The 17,700-nt window shown below is 42.9% G+C and overlaps 2 protein-coding genes across 2 annotated transcripts in view; both read left to right on the forward strand.

Annotated features, from left to right (window-relative positions):
- Positions 1–4,752: 4,752 nt before the first annotated feature.
- On the forward strand, positions 4,753–8,989 carry hsf5 (heat shock transcription factor family member 5). The gene is made up of 7 exons (XM_020464867.2): positions 4,753–5,031; positions 5,363–5,884; positions 6,056–6,376; positions 6,502–6,599; positions 6,745–7,182; positions 7,750–7,892; positions 8,466–8,989. The coding sequence occupies exons 2-6, from the start codon at positions 5,371–5,373 to the stop codon at positions 7,882–7,884; spliced, it is 1,506 nt and encodes a 501-aa protein (XP_020320456.1). The 5' UTR covers positions 4,753–5,031; positions 5,363–5,370; the 3' UTR covers positions 7,885–7,892; positions 8,466–8,989.
- A 265-nt stretch (positions 8,990–9,254) lies between these two features.
- The window catches only part of rnf43 (ring finger protein 43), a 198,364-nt gene continuing 189,918 nt past the window's right edge, over positions 9,255–17,700 (forward strand). Inside the window, exon 1 of the mRNA XM_020465150.2 lies at positions 9,255–10,983. Within this exon, the coding sequence (XP_020320739.2) occupies positions 10,744–10,983 (240 nt within the window). The 5' untranslated portion in view covers positions 9,255–10,743. The remainder of the gene's footprint in view (positions 10,984–17,700) is intronic.

The raw sequence follows: 17,700 nt of genomic DNA on the forward strand, positions 1-17,700 counted from the left end.
GGGGGAGTTGTTGGGTTGGTGGAGGATGCATGGATTATGAATAAAATAATGTGTTGTCAGTTTGGTGCCACCTGAGTCAGCTCTCCGTACTCGTAATGAAACGTGTGTTAAAGTTTCGGAACAATTGATGCCGGCTATACACACCAGGTCTGGTGGTACTTTCAAGACCCAATGCGTCCTGTGCCAACTCCTCGCACTCTCAAGTGCGCTTTCCCAGAGGTGCGTGTCACCAGCCCGGTACCACCAGTACCGGCACCACGCATCAGGCCTCCAGTGCACCTCCAGGATCCAGTATGCCCTGTTCCTCCTCCCCGCACTCGCCTTGAGGTGCGTGTCACCAGCCAAGTACCACCAGTGCCGGCACCAGGCCTCGGCAGTCCAGAACCTCCGGCGGCAGTTCACAGACCGGAACCTCCGGCGACGGTCCCCAGACCGGGGTCTCCGGCGACGGTCCCCAGTCCAGAACATCCGGCGATAGTCCACGCAGCGAGGGTCCCCAGCCGGGGGCCTACGGCGATGGTCCACGTAGCGAGGGTCCCCAGCCGGGGGCCTACGGCGAGGATCCGCAGTCCAGAGCCACCGGCGATGATGTAACATTATATTTATTCTTAGGTAATCATATAAAGGGTGCATTTTCAAGATAGCATACATAGGTCGTCGCAGGTCTGTGGAGATCTTCACAACTGCTTTTAATAATCTGTGCAGAATGACGAACGTCATTGATCACTGTACACCATAATTGTAGGCCTACTTTTAATTGTAGGCCTACTTTTAATGTAATTCGCCAACTGCAATCCAGGTCATTTTGGTTCTGCAATAAAATGAAGCACATGACTCTGTTGTATCAATAAAAGAAAATATCTGACATTCTATTCCCATTTGAACTTTGCTGTGGCTTTGAAAATGGTCGATGACTATCTTTTGTGTCTTTTTTGAGTGGGTGAATAATGGTTGTGATATCATTCAGCAACTTCTCAATCAAATATTACCCAATTATCCACGATGAAATAGGTTGACCACATGTCCCGGATTGTGGGGGCAGTGCCGCATCACGCAACCACCACATATGGGGTCAGCTTAAAGGCAGGGGTGCACTTTCTCCCCCAAAAAACGTCACTCCTACTGGCCCAGAACCTCTTTATCTTGACCATCGGTTGCGAAAGGCTTGAACTCCGAGATCTTCACCACACATGCCCCCTCAGGTAATTAATCCTCATTCACTTCCAATTCACGTCCAGAGCTATTGGATTACGGCTCATTCTGTTCGTACTTGACTTCAATCCTCCTCATTACTGCTAGCTTCATCAGAAAACACAACCTACTTCCAGCCAGAGTCGACCCGTCATTCAGAGCAGGTGTGGGGCTTGGGGCTTGCCTGCTTTGCATGTTATTTTGGCATTAATACGTGTCACATATCAGTTTGCAAACAATGTAAAAAATAATATATAACATAATAATATATGATAATATATATATATATCATTGAGTATCATTGAATATATATCATAAAGCTGCATACAAACATGGTCTCTTTTTTGTTTTCTTGAGTAAGGCAGCTCTAAAATGTAGGTGTTTCAGCCTAGCTCAGTGTTTTCTGTGGTGGTAGGGCAAGCCAGCAGAAAATATGTGTCACGCCTGGTCTTAGTATTTTGTGTTTTCTTTATTATTTTGGTCAGGCCAGGGTGTGACATGGGTATTTATGTGGTGTGTTTTGTCTATGTTTTTTTTTGTAGGTTATGGGATTGTGGTTAGTGAAGTAGTCTAGGTAAGTCTATGGTTGCCTAGAGTGGTTCTCAATCAGAGGCAGGTGTTTATCGTTGTCTCTGATTGGGAACCATATTTAGGCAGCCATATTCTTTGGGTATTTCGTGGGTGATTGTTCCTGTCTCTGTTTGTTGCACCAGATAGGGCTGGTTCGGTTTTTCACGGTTCTTGTTTTGTATATTGTTAGTATTTTTCATCTTTTATTAAAGATGTTTATGAATAACCACGCTGCATTTTGGTCCTCCTCTCTTTCACCGGAAGAAAACCGTAACAATACGGAGCGTTGCACCGTGATTGGTTCAGTGTTCTGTCACTCATGGGGACACTACGTCACCGCCAAGTCTAAGAGGAGACCTCGAAAATTCTAGGCCTTTGAGGTTACATTAGGGGTTACATCTAATTACATTAGAAGTGCCCATCCAAGAAGGATGAAGGTCATTGGCCAGAGATAAAATTACATCAAATCACGTTATATGTACAGAAGCTTTGATTGGACTGATCATGTCAACATCATACTTTTCAAAATCTTAGCTAGCAGTCATCATCATGAATCAAGTCGACAATCTACTGGCTAAATCTAAATCCTTTTCAATCCGTGTCATATGAAGAGAAATAATGAAGAGAAATTATAGATAAAACATATCGGTGCTCCTCGACCATTGGACATAAACATTACATAACAAGTTGGAAATCACAAATTCAACAGGTGGTTTGAAAGGAATCAGTGACAGTGGCTGTGTGGTCCCACATCTGGGATTAAGGGACTCTTTTTCCAAGTTTAAAATGATAAACAGTCAACATTGGACATGCTGTCAATGAAGCATGATTTGTGACGCGCCCATAACAACTGTTAACTCGGCAAAAACTTGACTCCAGTGAATTCAAGACAAATGGGAAGTCAGGAATAAACGTGCTCCGACTGGGAAAATACGTTTTGAACAGTCATCCAACTCGGAATTGTAAATCCGGCCTCCAGTTGTTTTGAAAGCACCATAAATCCATAGAATGCCAGACGTTGATGATCAAATTTGCCAACAAAGGACCGCTGCGCCACCTTCCTGTTCAAGTGAGCACAGCACAACAAGGTGAGTCCAAAAAATGTTTTGTATGATGTTGCATTAATAATGTAATATGCTAGGGAGATATGTATACTGTGGCTAAGAAAGTAATACTAAGTGTATGTTGTGTAGTAAGCTGTTAGTAGCCCATGTGCCTCACCATAAATTATTTGGTCTATTTACCCCTCTTAATTTCGCCTACTGTTCTGACTTGGTGGTGCACGTGAAGCCTATAGCCTGTTTTAGGAAAATGTAATCATAGAATATTGTGAGAGCTTTCATTGCCTGCTTATATGCCCTGTTTATTTATCCTACGGTTTTGATTTGGTGTACAGGGAGAACACTGTAAGAACAGCCCATGTTTTGAATTCTGTCGCTGTACATTTCAAAAGTGCTAAACAAATAGTTATATTTACTAACGTTTACGTCCGTCCTAGCTCGCTCATTGTCTTAATCTAAATTACAGACGGCCTCTAATACGCTTGTCGTCCCCTTATGCCATAGCTTGTACATCTCAATTGTCATTAGAAACCACATTTGTTTCAGCAAGTCAGCCATATCAACTATGTTTTTTTTTTTTAAAAGGCAATAAATGAGGCTGAATGAAATGTTTCGCTGCCAGACAAGGCTCTGCTGAAAGACCGGTGTAGCAGTGGTAAGATGTTGGGACTCTGCTGTTGTGACAGCTTTATGTGGGCCCTAACAGTTTGTGGGCACCGTTATAGTGCAATTAATGTATTGTTTAGTGTTGTGTAGTGGCTTTTCTGGCATGCGTCCCACTGTCTTTTGTTGTTTTCCCACCAACATTTACTTGCTAAAATCGCCCCTGCTTCCAGCCATCTCTTCATCGACCCTAAACCTGGAATTACACTTTCATCAGAATGTAGGACTCCTTGTTCCAGGTGTGTCCATCCTTTTCCACTACTACTTTTACTCTGCGTTTCTTGACGCTGCCATGGATGCTCTTTGCACCTACTTTTTTTTGTTCCTCTTTGACTTTGGCATGGTTCCTAATTTGATACCTTTTAATTGTTGCAATAGCCTTAATCCTCAAAGCCCGTTGCTGCCGCTACAATGCACAGCACAGCAGCCCCAACAAACACATGCACCCAAAGGTTCGGCAAAAATCTTTCTGCGCTGCAAACTTTGGCCAGCTATAACAACCGAATAAACAAGCAGCAAACGAATCCCTCCACCTGTATTCAAAACAGCGAGGCGGGATTTTGTTGTTACAAAATCATGAAAGCCCATTGGCTAATCAGGACTGACATACAGTGGGCTTTACAACCTTGCCGTAAATAACAATGCAATTTGGAAAGGAACACATGCAATTTAAATTATTATCTCCAGTTTCTAAATAAATAAATAACTGCGGGGTGGCGAAAATAATTGAGATAATAAACGTGAAGCCCAGGCACCTACCCCCTCCTACTGCTATGAATTCTATCTCATGGTGTAAGCATGTTTAGGCCAGTGCTTGACTTGGACTAAAATAGGTGCTGGTACTGTTTATATTTAGGTGCAGGCACCTCCTCAATACTTTTGAGCTAATAGTCTACAGGTGGAGGAACTCATGCCGACATTTTTTGAGGCGCAGGTACTCAGTTCCGGTGAGCTCCTGTCCAAGCCAAGTACAGTGTTAAAGTACTGTTTTTGTTGTTGTTACTCAATCTGATTGGGTGGTCCTGGCTGCCCAGTGGGAACATAGGCTTTCAACAATTGACAGACGTTTCATGATTTTTATTTCTGAGGGTGGATTATTTATTTTGTATTATAATTCATTTATTCTTATTTTATTATTCTTATTTGTATTTCTGGGAGTGAATTATTATTATTAACCTTAGGTTTAAAATCAGTGACAGCTCTGCGAAAGCTGCCTCCAAAAACAAGATTCATGACGGAGAGAAAAAAAAACGCTAACCTGCGTAAAGTACAAGGGTGCCAATATATTAAACCGTAATTCAACTGTAGTAATGGTGTCTCTACAAATACACTGAATCTGATTCTGAATGTGTTATAAAAACGGACCATATTTTTTTCCTCAACTCGGGAAAACTCGTGAACGTCCATAGCGCGAGCTTCGTCTTTGATTCATCATCGCGCTCGAGGATGTTGGAACGTTTTTTTTTTTCGTGGAATTTGAACGGATTCTAAATCAACTGTTCCGGAATATTTTCAACGGTTCTGAGGGAGATTGATCAAAGCTATTGTGTGTTAAACAAGACTACATATAATTACACACATTTACAGAAACTAATCACATTATGAATATTTAGCTATATACATTGTAGTTTATTAAACTTCCGTTATTTCCGTTGACTTGCCTTAAAGTACTTGATAACCGTTTTAGCTAGTTTGATAACGAAGAGGAGCTAGCTAACGTTAGCTACAAGTAACGTTACTAAGCTAACGATGTTAGCAGTTTGCCAATTGAATCGAGAACAAAAAAACTATTTAGATAGGTTCTTTAATTAGATATTAATATACACTTGATAAGTTGTCACTGATTTTTGTATTTTTTTGTTTTGTTTCTCAAACAGGCGAAAATATGGAGCTCGAAGAGGAACGCCTCACCATCCCCATCAATCCCAACAATTTCCCAGCGAAATTGTGGCGTTTGGTGAATAACCCCAAAAATCGATCGATACGTTGGGATCCCTGTGGTGAGGGTTTGATAATCGACCAGCAGCTATTTGAATCAGAGCTGCTGTCACCCCAGAAACAAACGTTTGACACCACTGACCTTTTCAAAACAACCAACTTTACAAGCTTCAACCGCCAGCTGAATCTTTATGGGTTCAGGAAGGTGGTCCATGGCCCCGGGGCCTCGGAGAAGAATGATGTCTCATCTCCGATGGATGGGATAAAACACCACTTCCACAACCCGAACTTCAAACAAGATCATCCCGAACTGCTGGTGAATCTTAAGAGGCTGACAAGCAAAAACAAGGCGAAGATGGAAGCTGGCCTAGAAGTGAACTGCCGGCCCCCAGCAAATCGTTTCCACCGACTCATGGCAAATGGTGATGGTGGTGAGGAGAGAGTTAAAGTAGATAAAAGAGGTACACTCAAATTGTCAATCATACCTGTACTTTGTATTTTAAACCAAAACGAGTAGTAACTGTAATTTAATAGCTAATTAATTAAATAACAATTGTTTGTGCCATAACTTGTGTGCCATAACTTCTCAGCCATGATACTCATGATATTGCTGTCATTCAATGTTTTCACAGGTTCCATGTTTGTTGGTCAGGTAAAACGACCATCTCCTTACCAACAGTACCACCAAAGCAGAACCCAGCCCATGAAGGACTATGATCGGACCCCTATCCCTCCCCGCGGCTGGATCATGGGTCATGGGGATGCCCCCTCCCCCACCACCTTCTACACAGACAAGGGAATCCCCATATCTGTCATCCACCGGTTCCCTTCAGACACTTCCTGCACTGTGCAGTCCAGTCCGACTACTGTGCACATCCAGCAGGGTTCACAAAGCCTGGCAAACAGCTTGATCCCTCACCATGCTCAGTACCGACCTGGATTCTATTCCCCTGGTAACTATAATAAACCATACCATGGAAGCACCCATTAGTTGAATAGAGAAACACTGTGATTTCCTCATAAACAGTCATAGAAGTTTATTTATATACTTCTTGATTGTGTTTTTGTTTTTTTTCAGCATCAGTGTGCCAATGCTGCCCCCCAGGCTCAATGAACTCGGACTGCCATAGTGCCCACCAGACAACTCCCTCATACTCCCATTACAGCTATTACCAGGTAGGTGGGAATCTAACTACTACCCATGAAGCAGCATGTCTGCGAATCTTTCCAGTGGGATCTAGAACTCATATGGGTGAAAATATGCGGAGCATATGAGTCAACATTTCATGCTTGAAATTTATATTTTTTATCCCATTTCTAGCCAAACTGTCCTGTGGGCTTTCTGTATCCTGGCAATCAAAACCAGGACTGGCAGACTAGTGAAACCCAGGAGACCAAGAAGAGCGACGTCAACCTGGACACAGTCTTCCAGCTAGTGGACGAGTTGCACCACAATTCCCCCAAAATACGCATGGTCAAAGTGGAGACCCCAGAGCGCCAGCAGCCGGTCCTGTCCACCTCTACATCATCAGGGCCCCAGCCCATCACCACCATACACAGCTCCCCTCACACAGTCACTGTCTCCTCCCAGCTTGACTCCTCTTTTAACTCCAGCCCAGTGACTTCACGCGGGCCCATCATTATAGCAGTCCCGGGGAACGTTCCTCCTCAGGGAATAGCCATCACTGTCGGTGGTCCCAAGGCTGAGCAAGCAGTGAAGAGGGAGGACAAACCTGTGTCTGTGGATGCCTATCAGAAGGTAAGCTAGCTTAGTTTTGTAAAAACCTGTGTCTGTGGATACCTATCAGAAGGTAAGCTAGCTTAGTTTTGTAAAAACCTGTGTCTGTGGATGCCTATCAGAAGGTAAGCTAGCTTAGTTTTGTAAAAACCTGTGTCTGTGGATACCTATCAGAAGGTAAGCTAGCTTAGTTTTGTAAAAACCTGTCACATGGAGGCTATATCTATCAGAATCAGAATCACTTTTATTTGCCAAGTACATTTACACATACCTGGAATTTGAATAGGTGCTGCCAGAAATAGACAAATGTATCGACAGAGAAATGTACACAAAGTCAACATACATAATTATACAATATAAATACAGAAAACATACAACTATAGAGTATAGACTGATTTACAGTGAGGATATACAATTTACAAAACCAGCGTATTTATAACTGTGAGTGGAAAGAGAAAGCAAAAATACTCAGTCCGTATGACTTAGTAATCAACTTAATTAATAAACAGGTATGGTATGGATGGTCATCAGCGGTCCTGATGAGCTCTGTTGTATAATAGGAGATGGATCATGCTGTGATTTCCCCAGTGCCCTGAGGAAGCATCAGAGTACATCACCAAGGTGAAGGAGATCCAGGTGCTGAACTCAGACGTCTGCAGTGTTCTACATGATGTTACTGTCTGCAGCCTCAGCCTGGAGAACAAGCACCAGACAGCAAACTAAATCTCCTGGTAAGACAACTATCCACTTAAACTTCTGCATAATCCTTGCTGCTGCTATCTTGGCCAGGAGTCCCTTGTAAAAGAGATTCTTTATCTTAATGGGACTTTCCTTGGTAAATCAAAAATAGGCAGAGGATCTCCCGATCCCCCGGAGATGAAGATTCGTATCAAGTTCAATGCATGTGTTTCTATACATCCATTTCACGTGCCGGTTTTTGTGGCGCCCCCCCCCCCGTTCACATATCTCATTGTCAATCGTACTATGCTATTATATTCAGTTCTTTTTTATGTTGTTAGAATACTATAGTTGTGATCTTACAGACAATGATTTAGCTTTGATCTAACGTAATTAAACAAGCTTCACCATTCGCTAGAGTAGCCTGTGCGTAAGATAGAGAATCCTGCACATGCGCAGACGCTGTTGGGACCTTTAGCTGTTGGGAAGAAGGGTCCAGACAAGTCTGATCCGCAGCCACTCCGTTTTAATAAAACAATACACAGTGAAGAATAATGTCAACGGGGAGGAATAGATCAGGGGGATCAGGACTAAATTAATGTACACATTTTAATTTCATCTTTTAGATCTGAACTTGTTGGTTGAAGTGGCATGCACGCAAGAATGTTGACCATAGTCGGACCAGGATGTCCCAAGTTTTCAGTTTTGCTACTCATGCTCAAGTCTGAATTTGCTGTAGCTTCTTGTTGAAATACGTTTACCTATGTTACTTGTATGTTACTTGTATGTCACTGATAAAGAAATATATATTTTCCTGATAGTACACATATTGAACATTGTACATAGTTCAGCCCTGTTCTAATTTATTCTTATTTATATGATAACCTTTACAGCATTTTAATTGGCATATGACAGTTTTATTCTGAATGCTTAATCTTGGAATGAATTAATGCATACCAAGATTTATTTGTCATTTTTTAAGTTAAAGAACAAGTACCGTTTAATGTTTATTCCTCATTTGTTTTAGTTTGACACCAAAAGGTTTCTGTTTTAACCGTTAATTATTTTTAAAAGAATTTCTGACTTCTGGACATGATATAATTGGTTTATAATGTTAAAAGATTATTATGATTAAAATGTGATATAATTCAGAGGTTCTTTGCGTTTCATTTCTTGCATCTTGTTGTTGTTTGTATGGAGGCCTCAAAAGTGGGCTACAGTCTACTGGTAAAGGGTCCATTCCGGGATATTTTATCTATTGTTAAAGGAGATGAAAAAGTGACGCCAGGCTGTTACCAGTGTTGTCAGCTGGGGGGCGCCCGGTGTCGTCTGTGTTGGAAGTGCAGCTCCACCCTCGGTGACAGGCAGTCAGCAGGTAGACAGACACAGTCGATGAGATCCCAGGGGAGGGAGACTCGACTAGGCATGCTTCAGGACTTAGTAAATATACACTCGTGTCTTTTTGAAATGTATATGACCAATATTAGTGTTTTAACGACTCGCGTTTAAGCGATTATACATTTGTTAAACCTTTAATTTCAGTACCTCTTAATACGGAAGTTTATATTATATTTGTTTAAGCAGCAGCGGGAAGGATCTATTTTCAGAATTGTTACAACTTTCAAACGTGGAACTTGGGGAAAATACTTTTTTGGAGGCTGCCAAGGAGCGAACAGGTTTTTAGATGCGTAGCAACTTTAGTGGGCGATAGACATAATTTTGGCTGCAGAAACGACACGAGATTTATACTCTTAATTAATTAACTAGTTACATGTTAAGTAACTAATGCAACGATTCCATTGGATTAGTTCAACTTTTCAAGAGTCCGGAAATCTCCGTTGTCAACTTTACAGTGGCATTTTTGTCAAAAGATTTTCGCTACGGAGCCTATGAACGTTACTATTGCATTTGTCGTTTACTGTATTGTCGCCTTTCATCGTGGAATCCGTCATATCAACCAACATCAACCTGACTTTGTTCCTCTTGGTTTCTGAAACCCCTGGGTGGGGATATCGTCACAATATCCTATCCAGCGTAAAGAGTCGGGATTTGCTTTTTAGGTATTTGACAACTTGTTGCATCTGGAGCCCCCCTGCCAGATTTGACTTTTTTTTTCTTGCTCTGGAAATGGAATAGCGGTACATTGGATACACTTTGGTTTTAAATCAAGCAAAACTGTAGAATGTCTATAGTGGGTTGGGCACGAATTAAAGTTCAAACATTGTTGCAAAATGTTTATTGAAATCTTGCCAGTGGTTGAAGATTACAAGAGCCGCCGTGTGCCCGGACTGAACCGATCTGTCTATGATAACTTTAACAAGCACGTTGAAAACGAGGACCGGACCGCTGTTTATCTCATGTAAGGAGCTCGTGCTGTATGTGAACGGTGAACTAAATGTAAAGTCTATTCAACTATAAGCGACGCAATTCCAATTATTGATTTGATGTTGTCGAACTTGTGCATGCAATGTTTGGCCTCTCTTGTTAGTGATACCGGTTAACACACATGATCTAAATCTTATTTTATTAGACTAAGTATGTTATATTTATTTGATGGTTAGCAATTCCATAATTTAGAAGCAAACGTTCAGATTTTTTTCTTATGAGTGAATATGAAGACCACTTTACTTGGCGTGTTTAATAACTGTTTTTACCTGGAACAAACGTTCAAAGCCGGATAAGAATTCATTACAAAATCACAAGACAACACGGCAGTCCGTGAGCCTTAACACTTTGGATAAAACCCTCTATTTCGAGTCGTTTTCACGGGTTTCTACCATTTCTAACCCATAAAGCAGAGGACCAGCGCTGGGCCATATATTTCTTGTCCTGAATCAACCTTGGTGGTTACCAGCTTTTGAAGTCCACGATGTACACCCGGAGCCCGCCGCTACAGCCGATCCAATGATCGTTCTCCAGCGGCGACTGGCCGGGCTCTGGCCGTGGCTGCTCATGGCGGCCCTGCAGGTGGTGTTTGGCCAGACGGGCCTGGAGCTGGCGGCGGCCGTCGAGACGGAGCGCTCAGCCCTCAGGGCTGTCATCAAGGTGACACTGCTGAGACCCGAGCCAACGGGGAAACCCATCACTCTGGAAGGGCTGTTTGTCGGAGGGAGCGCCGGCTCTGCAGAGGGGAAGCTCATGCAGGTACGTGTCACGTCATAAAGGTTCCCAGGTCCACCAGATCATATGCAGTGCAATTCAAGTCGAGTGCATACTGGCTACCTTTTCTAGTTTGGCTTTCAATAACTATTTGCTAATACATTTTCCAAAGTGTGGTTATTGGCTTAAAATACCCCATGCATCTTTAATCAGTTATGTCACATTGATTCAGTCCGTTGAGATACAGTATGTTGTGTTATAGGTCTGGTAGGCCATTGGACTGTGTCTGGTATAGATGCTGTAAAGTGGTGAATGGAAATGCCATGGGAAAGATGCTTATTTAATACTATTTTGAAGTGAAAATCTGGATGGATGTCAACCCCAATATACAGTATGTTCATGTCATCACCAATCAACAGCATTCCATTTAAAATCACTATCATCACCACTATGCTACCAGTTTATAAGAACGGGAGTTAGCATTTTGCAGTCACTTATTCTAAACCTGAAAAGGGACAACTTCTAAATGTTATGCAGGAAAAACAATCAATACACTATATGGCCATTCAAATGTTCGTTGGAACATCTCATTTCTAAATCATGGGCATTAAAATGGTGTTGGTCTCCCTTTTGCTGCATCAACAGCCTCCACTTCTGGGAAGACTTTCCACCTGATTTTGAAACATTGCTTTGTGGACTTCAGCCACAAGAGCTTTAGTGAGGTCGGGCACTGATGTTGGGCGATTAGGCCTGGCTCGCATACAGTGTTCCAATTCATCCCAAAGGTGTTCGATGGGGTTGAGATCAGGGCTATGTGCAGGGCAGTCAAGTTTTTCCACACCGATCTCAACAAACCATTTCAGTATGGACCTCGCTTGCGGAAACAGGAAAGGACTTTCCCCAAACTTGCCACAAAGTTGGAAGCACAGAATCGCAGTGGTGGAAAAATAACCCAATTGTCATACTTCAGTAAAAGCTAAGTTAGAAAATGACTCAAGTAAAAGTAAAAGTCACCCAGTAAAATACTACTTGAATAAAAGGATCTGTTTTTAAATATACTTAAGTATATTTTAGCAATTACATTTACTTTTTATACTTAAAATATCAAAAGTAAAAGTATAAATAATTTCAAATTCCTTATATTAAGCAAACCAGACGATAGCATTCTCTTGGCATCCGCCAAACCCAGATTTGTCCGTCGGACTGCCAGACAATGAAGCGTGATTCACCACTCCAGAGAACACATTTCCACTGCATCAGAGTCCAAAAGCGGTGGGCTTTACACCCCTCCAGCTGACTCTTGGCGTTGCGCATGGTGATCTTAGGCTTGTGTGCGGCTGCAATGCCATGAAACCCATTTCACGAAGCTTTGACAAACAAAGTTCTCGTGCTGAAGTTGCTTCCATGGGCGGTTTGGAACTCGGTAGTGTGTGTTGCAACCCAGGACAGAAGATTTTTACGCGCTTCAGCTGTCTCGTTCTGTGATCGTGTGTGGCCTACCACTTCATGGCTGAGCCGTTGTTGCTCCTGGACGTTTCCACTTCACAATAACAGCACTTTACAGTTGACCGAAGAAGCTCTAGCTGGGCAGAAATTTGCAGAACTGATTTTTTTAAAAGGTGGCATCCTATGATGGTGCCAAGTTTAAAGTTACTGAACTCTTCAGTACAGGCCATTCTGGTGCAAATGTTTGTCTATAGAGATTGCATGGCTGTGTGCTTGACTTTATACACCTGTCAGCAACTGGTGTGGCTGAGATAGCCGAATCAACTAATTTGAAGGGGTGTCCACACACTTGGGTACGTAGTGTATATCCAAATCAGACTTAAGTAACCACATTGTGTGCCTGTTACAATACATAAATTATGATGGATTTGACTTATATCCACTTAGTTAGATCAGATTGGTTGACTATGCCAATCCAACGTCCTTCTAATCCCCCACAGTCTGCGTTCCATTGACGTCGTTACTGAATCTGATTCGCATCAAGAGCACCACAGGCATCATACCCCCGTTTGAGCTGATGCTTATGGCTTGTTTTAACCATGTTTTCCACCCTGGCTCACTTGACTTTGGCACGTTCACCTTGGCAAACTGAAGTTAACACTCCCAAACCACCAAAGAACCCCCCCCCCCCCCCCCCCATTAGACAAACAGGGTTCAATCTCAGGCCAGCTTTTTTTTTGTAATCTTGTCGATCTCAGTCACTATATAGTAATAAGTTATTGATCTGCTAGACCTATAATGCTGTCGCTATAGTGGAAGCTGCCTTTGTTATTACTCGTTGTTATGCTGTTTTGTGTGATGACAGAATATCAACATTCTTCCGGAACAATAGTGTTGACATACAATACATATTTTTATTGTTTTTCTTCCTGCCTGCCGATACCCTACTGGTTAAGGGGTTAGAGTGCCGACTTCTCCACCCAAACATTTTATCAAGCTGATAGATTTCTAGTTACCTAAATTATTAGAGCCAGCCAAGTTCTGAAGTTGCTGGAAAAACTCCCCATTTTAATATTTCATACTGAACATAGGGATTACACATCAAACAATGCATTCCATGCATGTTCAATAGTCGAGATCAAAAGCTGCATGTAAAAACCGTATATGTATCATTTACTCATGCCCTTACTGGGCAGAATGGACATGCCAAAACCATAGGCATACATGTACAGTAAAGACCACATCTTCCCTCTCCAACTATTCTTCAAGCCAGGCCCCTCACTCTGTGGTGCGTAGTTTTCCCACTCTGTGGTGCGTAGTTTTTCCACTCTGTGGTGCGTAGTTTTTCCACTCTGTGGTGCGTAGTTTTTCCACTCTGTGGTGCGTAGTTTTTCCACTCTGTGGTGCGTAGTTTTTCCACTCTGTGGTGCGTAGTTTTTCCACTCTGTGGTGCGTAGTTTTTCCACTCTGTGGTGCGTAGTTTTTCCACTCTGTGGTGCGTAGTTTTTCCACTCTGTGGTGCGTAGTTTTTCCACTCTGTGGTGCGTAGTTTTTCCACTCTGTGGTGCGTAGTTTTTCCACTCTGTGGTGCGTAGTTTTTCCACTCTGTGGTGCGTAGTTTTTCCACTCTGTGGTGCGTAGTTTTTCCACTCTGTGGTGCGTAGTTTTTCCACTCTGTGGTGCGTAGTTTTTCCACTCTGTGGTGCGTAGTTTTCTCACTCTCACTCTGTGGTGCGTAGTTTTCTCATTCTCATTTTGATTCTTACATGTATTCGTGTTGTTGGGGAACTAAAGCAAGGCTAAGTCAATTTATTTCCCAATCCGAGAAGAAAGGGAGGACAGATGAGGTACTGTAGGGTCTTGTCTGTCCTCACTCACCAGGTGCAGGAGGCATTTTGAATGGATAACCAGATGCTGCAGACAGCCTTAATTGATAAGAAAGTACATGGCCTTCTCCATGGTGGAATGTCCAATATTAGACATGGTGGTGAAGAGGAGTACAGTGGATTGTATAAGAAATATATGCTCACCCTACATTTGCTTTTGTGTGTGTGTGTGTGTGTGCTCTTCGAAAATATGGTTCCAAAAGGCTTCTTCGGCTGTCCCCGTAGGAGAACCCTTTCAAGAACCCTTTTTGTTCCCAGGTAGAAAACCTTTTGGTTCCATTTAGAACCTTCTGTAGAAAGGGTTCTACATGGAACCCAAAAGGGTTCTACTTCGAAACCAAAAAGTGTTATTGAAAGGGTTCTACATGGAACCCAAAAGGGTTCTACTTCGAAACCAAAAAGTGTTATTGAAAGGGTTCTCCTATGAGGACACCCAAAGGACACTTTAGTGTTCTAGATAGCACCTTTTTTCCCCCCTAAGAGTGTATGTGTGACGTTGATTCTGGATAACATGTATTTTTAGAGCTGTGTTTCCATAGCAGTGCTGCTGAGAAGATCAGAGGAATCATTCATTTACATTGAGGCAACGAGGCTTTTCTTTCCTTATAACACTGTGTGTTTCTGTGATATGTCGCGTTAGATCTGAGCGATAACGTTGGACTTGACCTGGAAGGAGGAGTGCATTACAGTGTGACAGTTTTATTTTTGTAAGAAAGTAGTTTCTAGATTCCTGTTTTACTGAGAGTGCATCCCAAAAGGCATCCTATTCTCCATATTGTCCACAACTTTTGATCAGGGCCCAAAGGACACTGGCCAAAAGTAGGACAGTTAAGTATATGGCAAATTGGGTGCCATTTGGGCTGCATTCTGGGTCTCTGTTCTACACCAGGTGACAAGGTTGATCAGGGTTGTGGAAGTGATGGCTGACATTACAGTATTTCCCTGAAGGTGTGAAGTGATCGTTAGGCTTCTGACTGCTGTTGTTCACTCAGCTCAGTTTACTTACCTGGGGACGATGACAGTTCTAATCCAGCAACGATAAGATCCCTGTTTATTTTTCCTTCAGGTGAACACAAATCCCAACTCCACTCTGAGTGTAGTCTGTGATGATGGTGGTGACGTTTGGCCGGCTCTGCTGGGGCCAAATGAGGTACTCTGGTCTAGGTGGGGTACACCACCTCTTATTGAATCAACATGTGTTCACTTCTAATTTACATCTTTGTGGTCCTCTGTAAGCACTCAAATGTTGGTGGAGTTACAGTTTAGTCAGTTGAGTTAGTTTCTTATGCTTTACCCACACGGATTGTCTGCACAGAGGCAGTGTTATGCTGTGTCCGAAATTGCACACTATTCCTTATATAGTGCACTACTATTGACCAGGGCGCTTGTCAAAAGTGATGCACTATATAGGAATAGGAAAGTAGTGCACTGTATAGGCCATAGGGTTCCGTTTCAGCCTCACCCTGTGCGATCCTGTCTTTGTTGCAGTGCAGAGTACTATTCCAACCTGGTCTCGGAGCATTTTGTATTATTCTGTATGTAAATCCAAGACAAAAGTATGTGGACACAGTATCAAATCAAATCAAATTTATTTATATAGCCCTTCTTACATCAGCTGATATATCAAAGTGCTGTACAGAAACCCAGCCTAAAACCCCAAACAGCAAGCAATGCAGGTGTAGAAGCACGATGGCTAGGAAAAACTCCCTAGAAAGGCCATAACCTAGGAAGAAACCTAGAGAGGAACCAGACTATGAGGGGTGGCCAGTCCTCTTCTGGCTGTGCCGGGTGGAGATTATAACAGAACATGGCCAAGATGTTCAAATGTTCATAAATGACCAGCATGGTAAAATAATAATAATCACAGTAGTTGTCGAGGGTGCAGCAAGTCAGCACTTTGGAGTAAATGTCAGTTGGCTTTTCATAGCCGATCATTAAGAGTATCTCTACCGCTCCTGCTGTCTCTAGAGCGTTGAAAACAGCAGGTCTGGGACAGGTAGCACGTCTGGTGAACAGGTCAGGGTTCCATAGCCGCAGGCAGAACAGTTGAAACTGCAGCAGCAGCACGGCCAGGTGGACTGGGGACAGCAAGGAGTCATCATGCCAGGTAGTCCTGAGGCATGGTCCTAGGGCTCTGGTCCTCCAATCCTCCAAGAGAGGATTAGAGAGAGCATACTTAAATTCACACAGGACACCGGATAAGACAGGAGAAGTACTCCAGATATAACACACTGACCCTAGCCCCCCAACACATAAACTACTGCAGCATAAATACTGGAGGCTGAGACAGGAGGGGTCAGGAGACACTGTGGCCCCATCCGATGATACCCCCGGACAGGGCCAAACAGGCAGGATATAACCCCACCCACTTTGCCAAAGCACAGCGCCCACACCACTAGAGGGATATCTTCAACCACCAACTTACCATCCTGAGACAAGGCCGAGTATATGATTATTTTCATCATTGTGTCAAGAGATATAGTACTAAAACACTTGAGTGTCTCTCTTGATCCTAGGTCCTGGCAGAGTTGTGCAGACTCAGAACAACTGAGCTTTGGAGGAATACGCAGATTTAAAGAGGAGTCCGTAATTTGCTTTCGTATGATCAAGATCTTTTCCTCAAAGAAGTTCAAAGAAGTTTCATGATGCTCCCGACAAACAGTTATTGTGCTGACGTTGCTTCCAGAGGCAGTTTGGAACTCGGTAGTGAGTGTTGCAACCGAGGACAGAAGATTTTTACGCGGTACGTGCTTCAGCACTAGGTGGTCCTGTTCTGTGAGCTTGTGTGGCCTACCATTTCGCTGCTGAGCCGTTGTTGCTCCTATACTTTTGTGTATATACAGTGTGGTTCGCTAACGTTAGCTAGGGGTTTTGGTTAATGTTATTGTTAAGTTTAGGATTTAGGTTAAAGAGTTAATGAAGGTTATGGGAAGGGTTATATAACATGCTAATTAGTTGCAAATGAGCTAAAAAAGTTGTAAATAGCCAATTAGCTAAAATGCTTTCGTTGTCCACGTTATCCGTCGACCCATCCACCCCGAACAACCACCCTCCTTTCAATTTTTGCCTTAAGTAACCATCTATCTTATGTAACATGTCATCCAAACTAAATGGAGGGTTTTTTCGGATTTGCATACAGAATAATACGAAATGCGACCAGGTTGAGTATTCCTGTTTCAACAGGCCTCTATTGCCTCTGAACGCAGCTTTATGTTCAACGCTTTATGTTCCTGTCTTCCTTCCGGGGAAACTGGATGGGGGATGAAGGTGTCCATCGCTCTCGCTCTCGCTTTCTCTCTCTCTCTCTCTTACTCTCTCTTTCTCTCTCTCTCCTTCTCTCTTCTCTCCTCTCTCCTCTCTCCTCTCTCTCCTCTCTCTCTCTCTCTCTCTCCTCTCTCCCTCTCTCTCTCTTCTCCTCTTCCCTCTCTTT

Source organism: Oncorhynchus kisutch, linkage group LG28 (assembly GCF_002021735.2).
Source record: "Oncorhynchus kisutch isolate 150728-3 linkage group LG28, Okis_V2, whole genome shotgun sequence".
NCBI classification, from domain to species: domain Eukaryota; kingdom Metazoa; phylum Chordata; class Actinopteri; order Salmoniformes; family Salmonidae; genus Oncorhynchus; species Oncorhynchus kisutch.

Bases quoted from the DNA above. Each gene is read 5' to 3' on its own strand.
- hsf5 (XM_020464867.2), top strand. From the start codon at position 5,371: ATGGAGCTCGAAGAGGAACGCCTCACCATCCCCATCAATCCCAACAAT. The intron at 5,885-6,055 runs GTACACTCAAAT...ATGTTTTCACAG, and splicing joins AGTTAAAGTAGATAAAAGAG to GTTCCATGTTTGTTGGTCAG. The intron at 6,377-6,501 runs GTAACTATAATA...GTTTTTTTTCAG, and splicing joins ACCTGGATTCTATTCCCCTG to CATCAGTGTGCCAATGCTGC.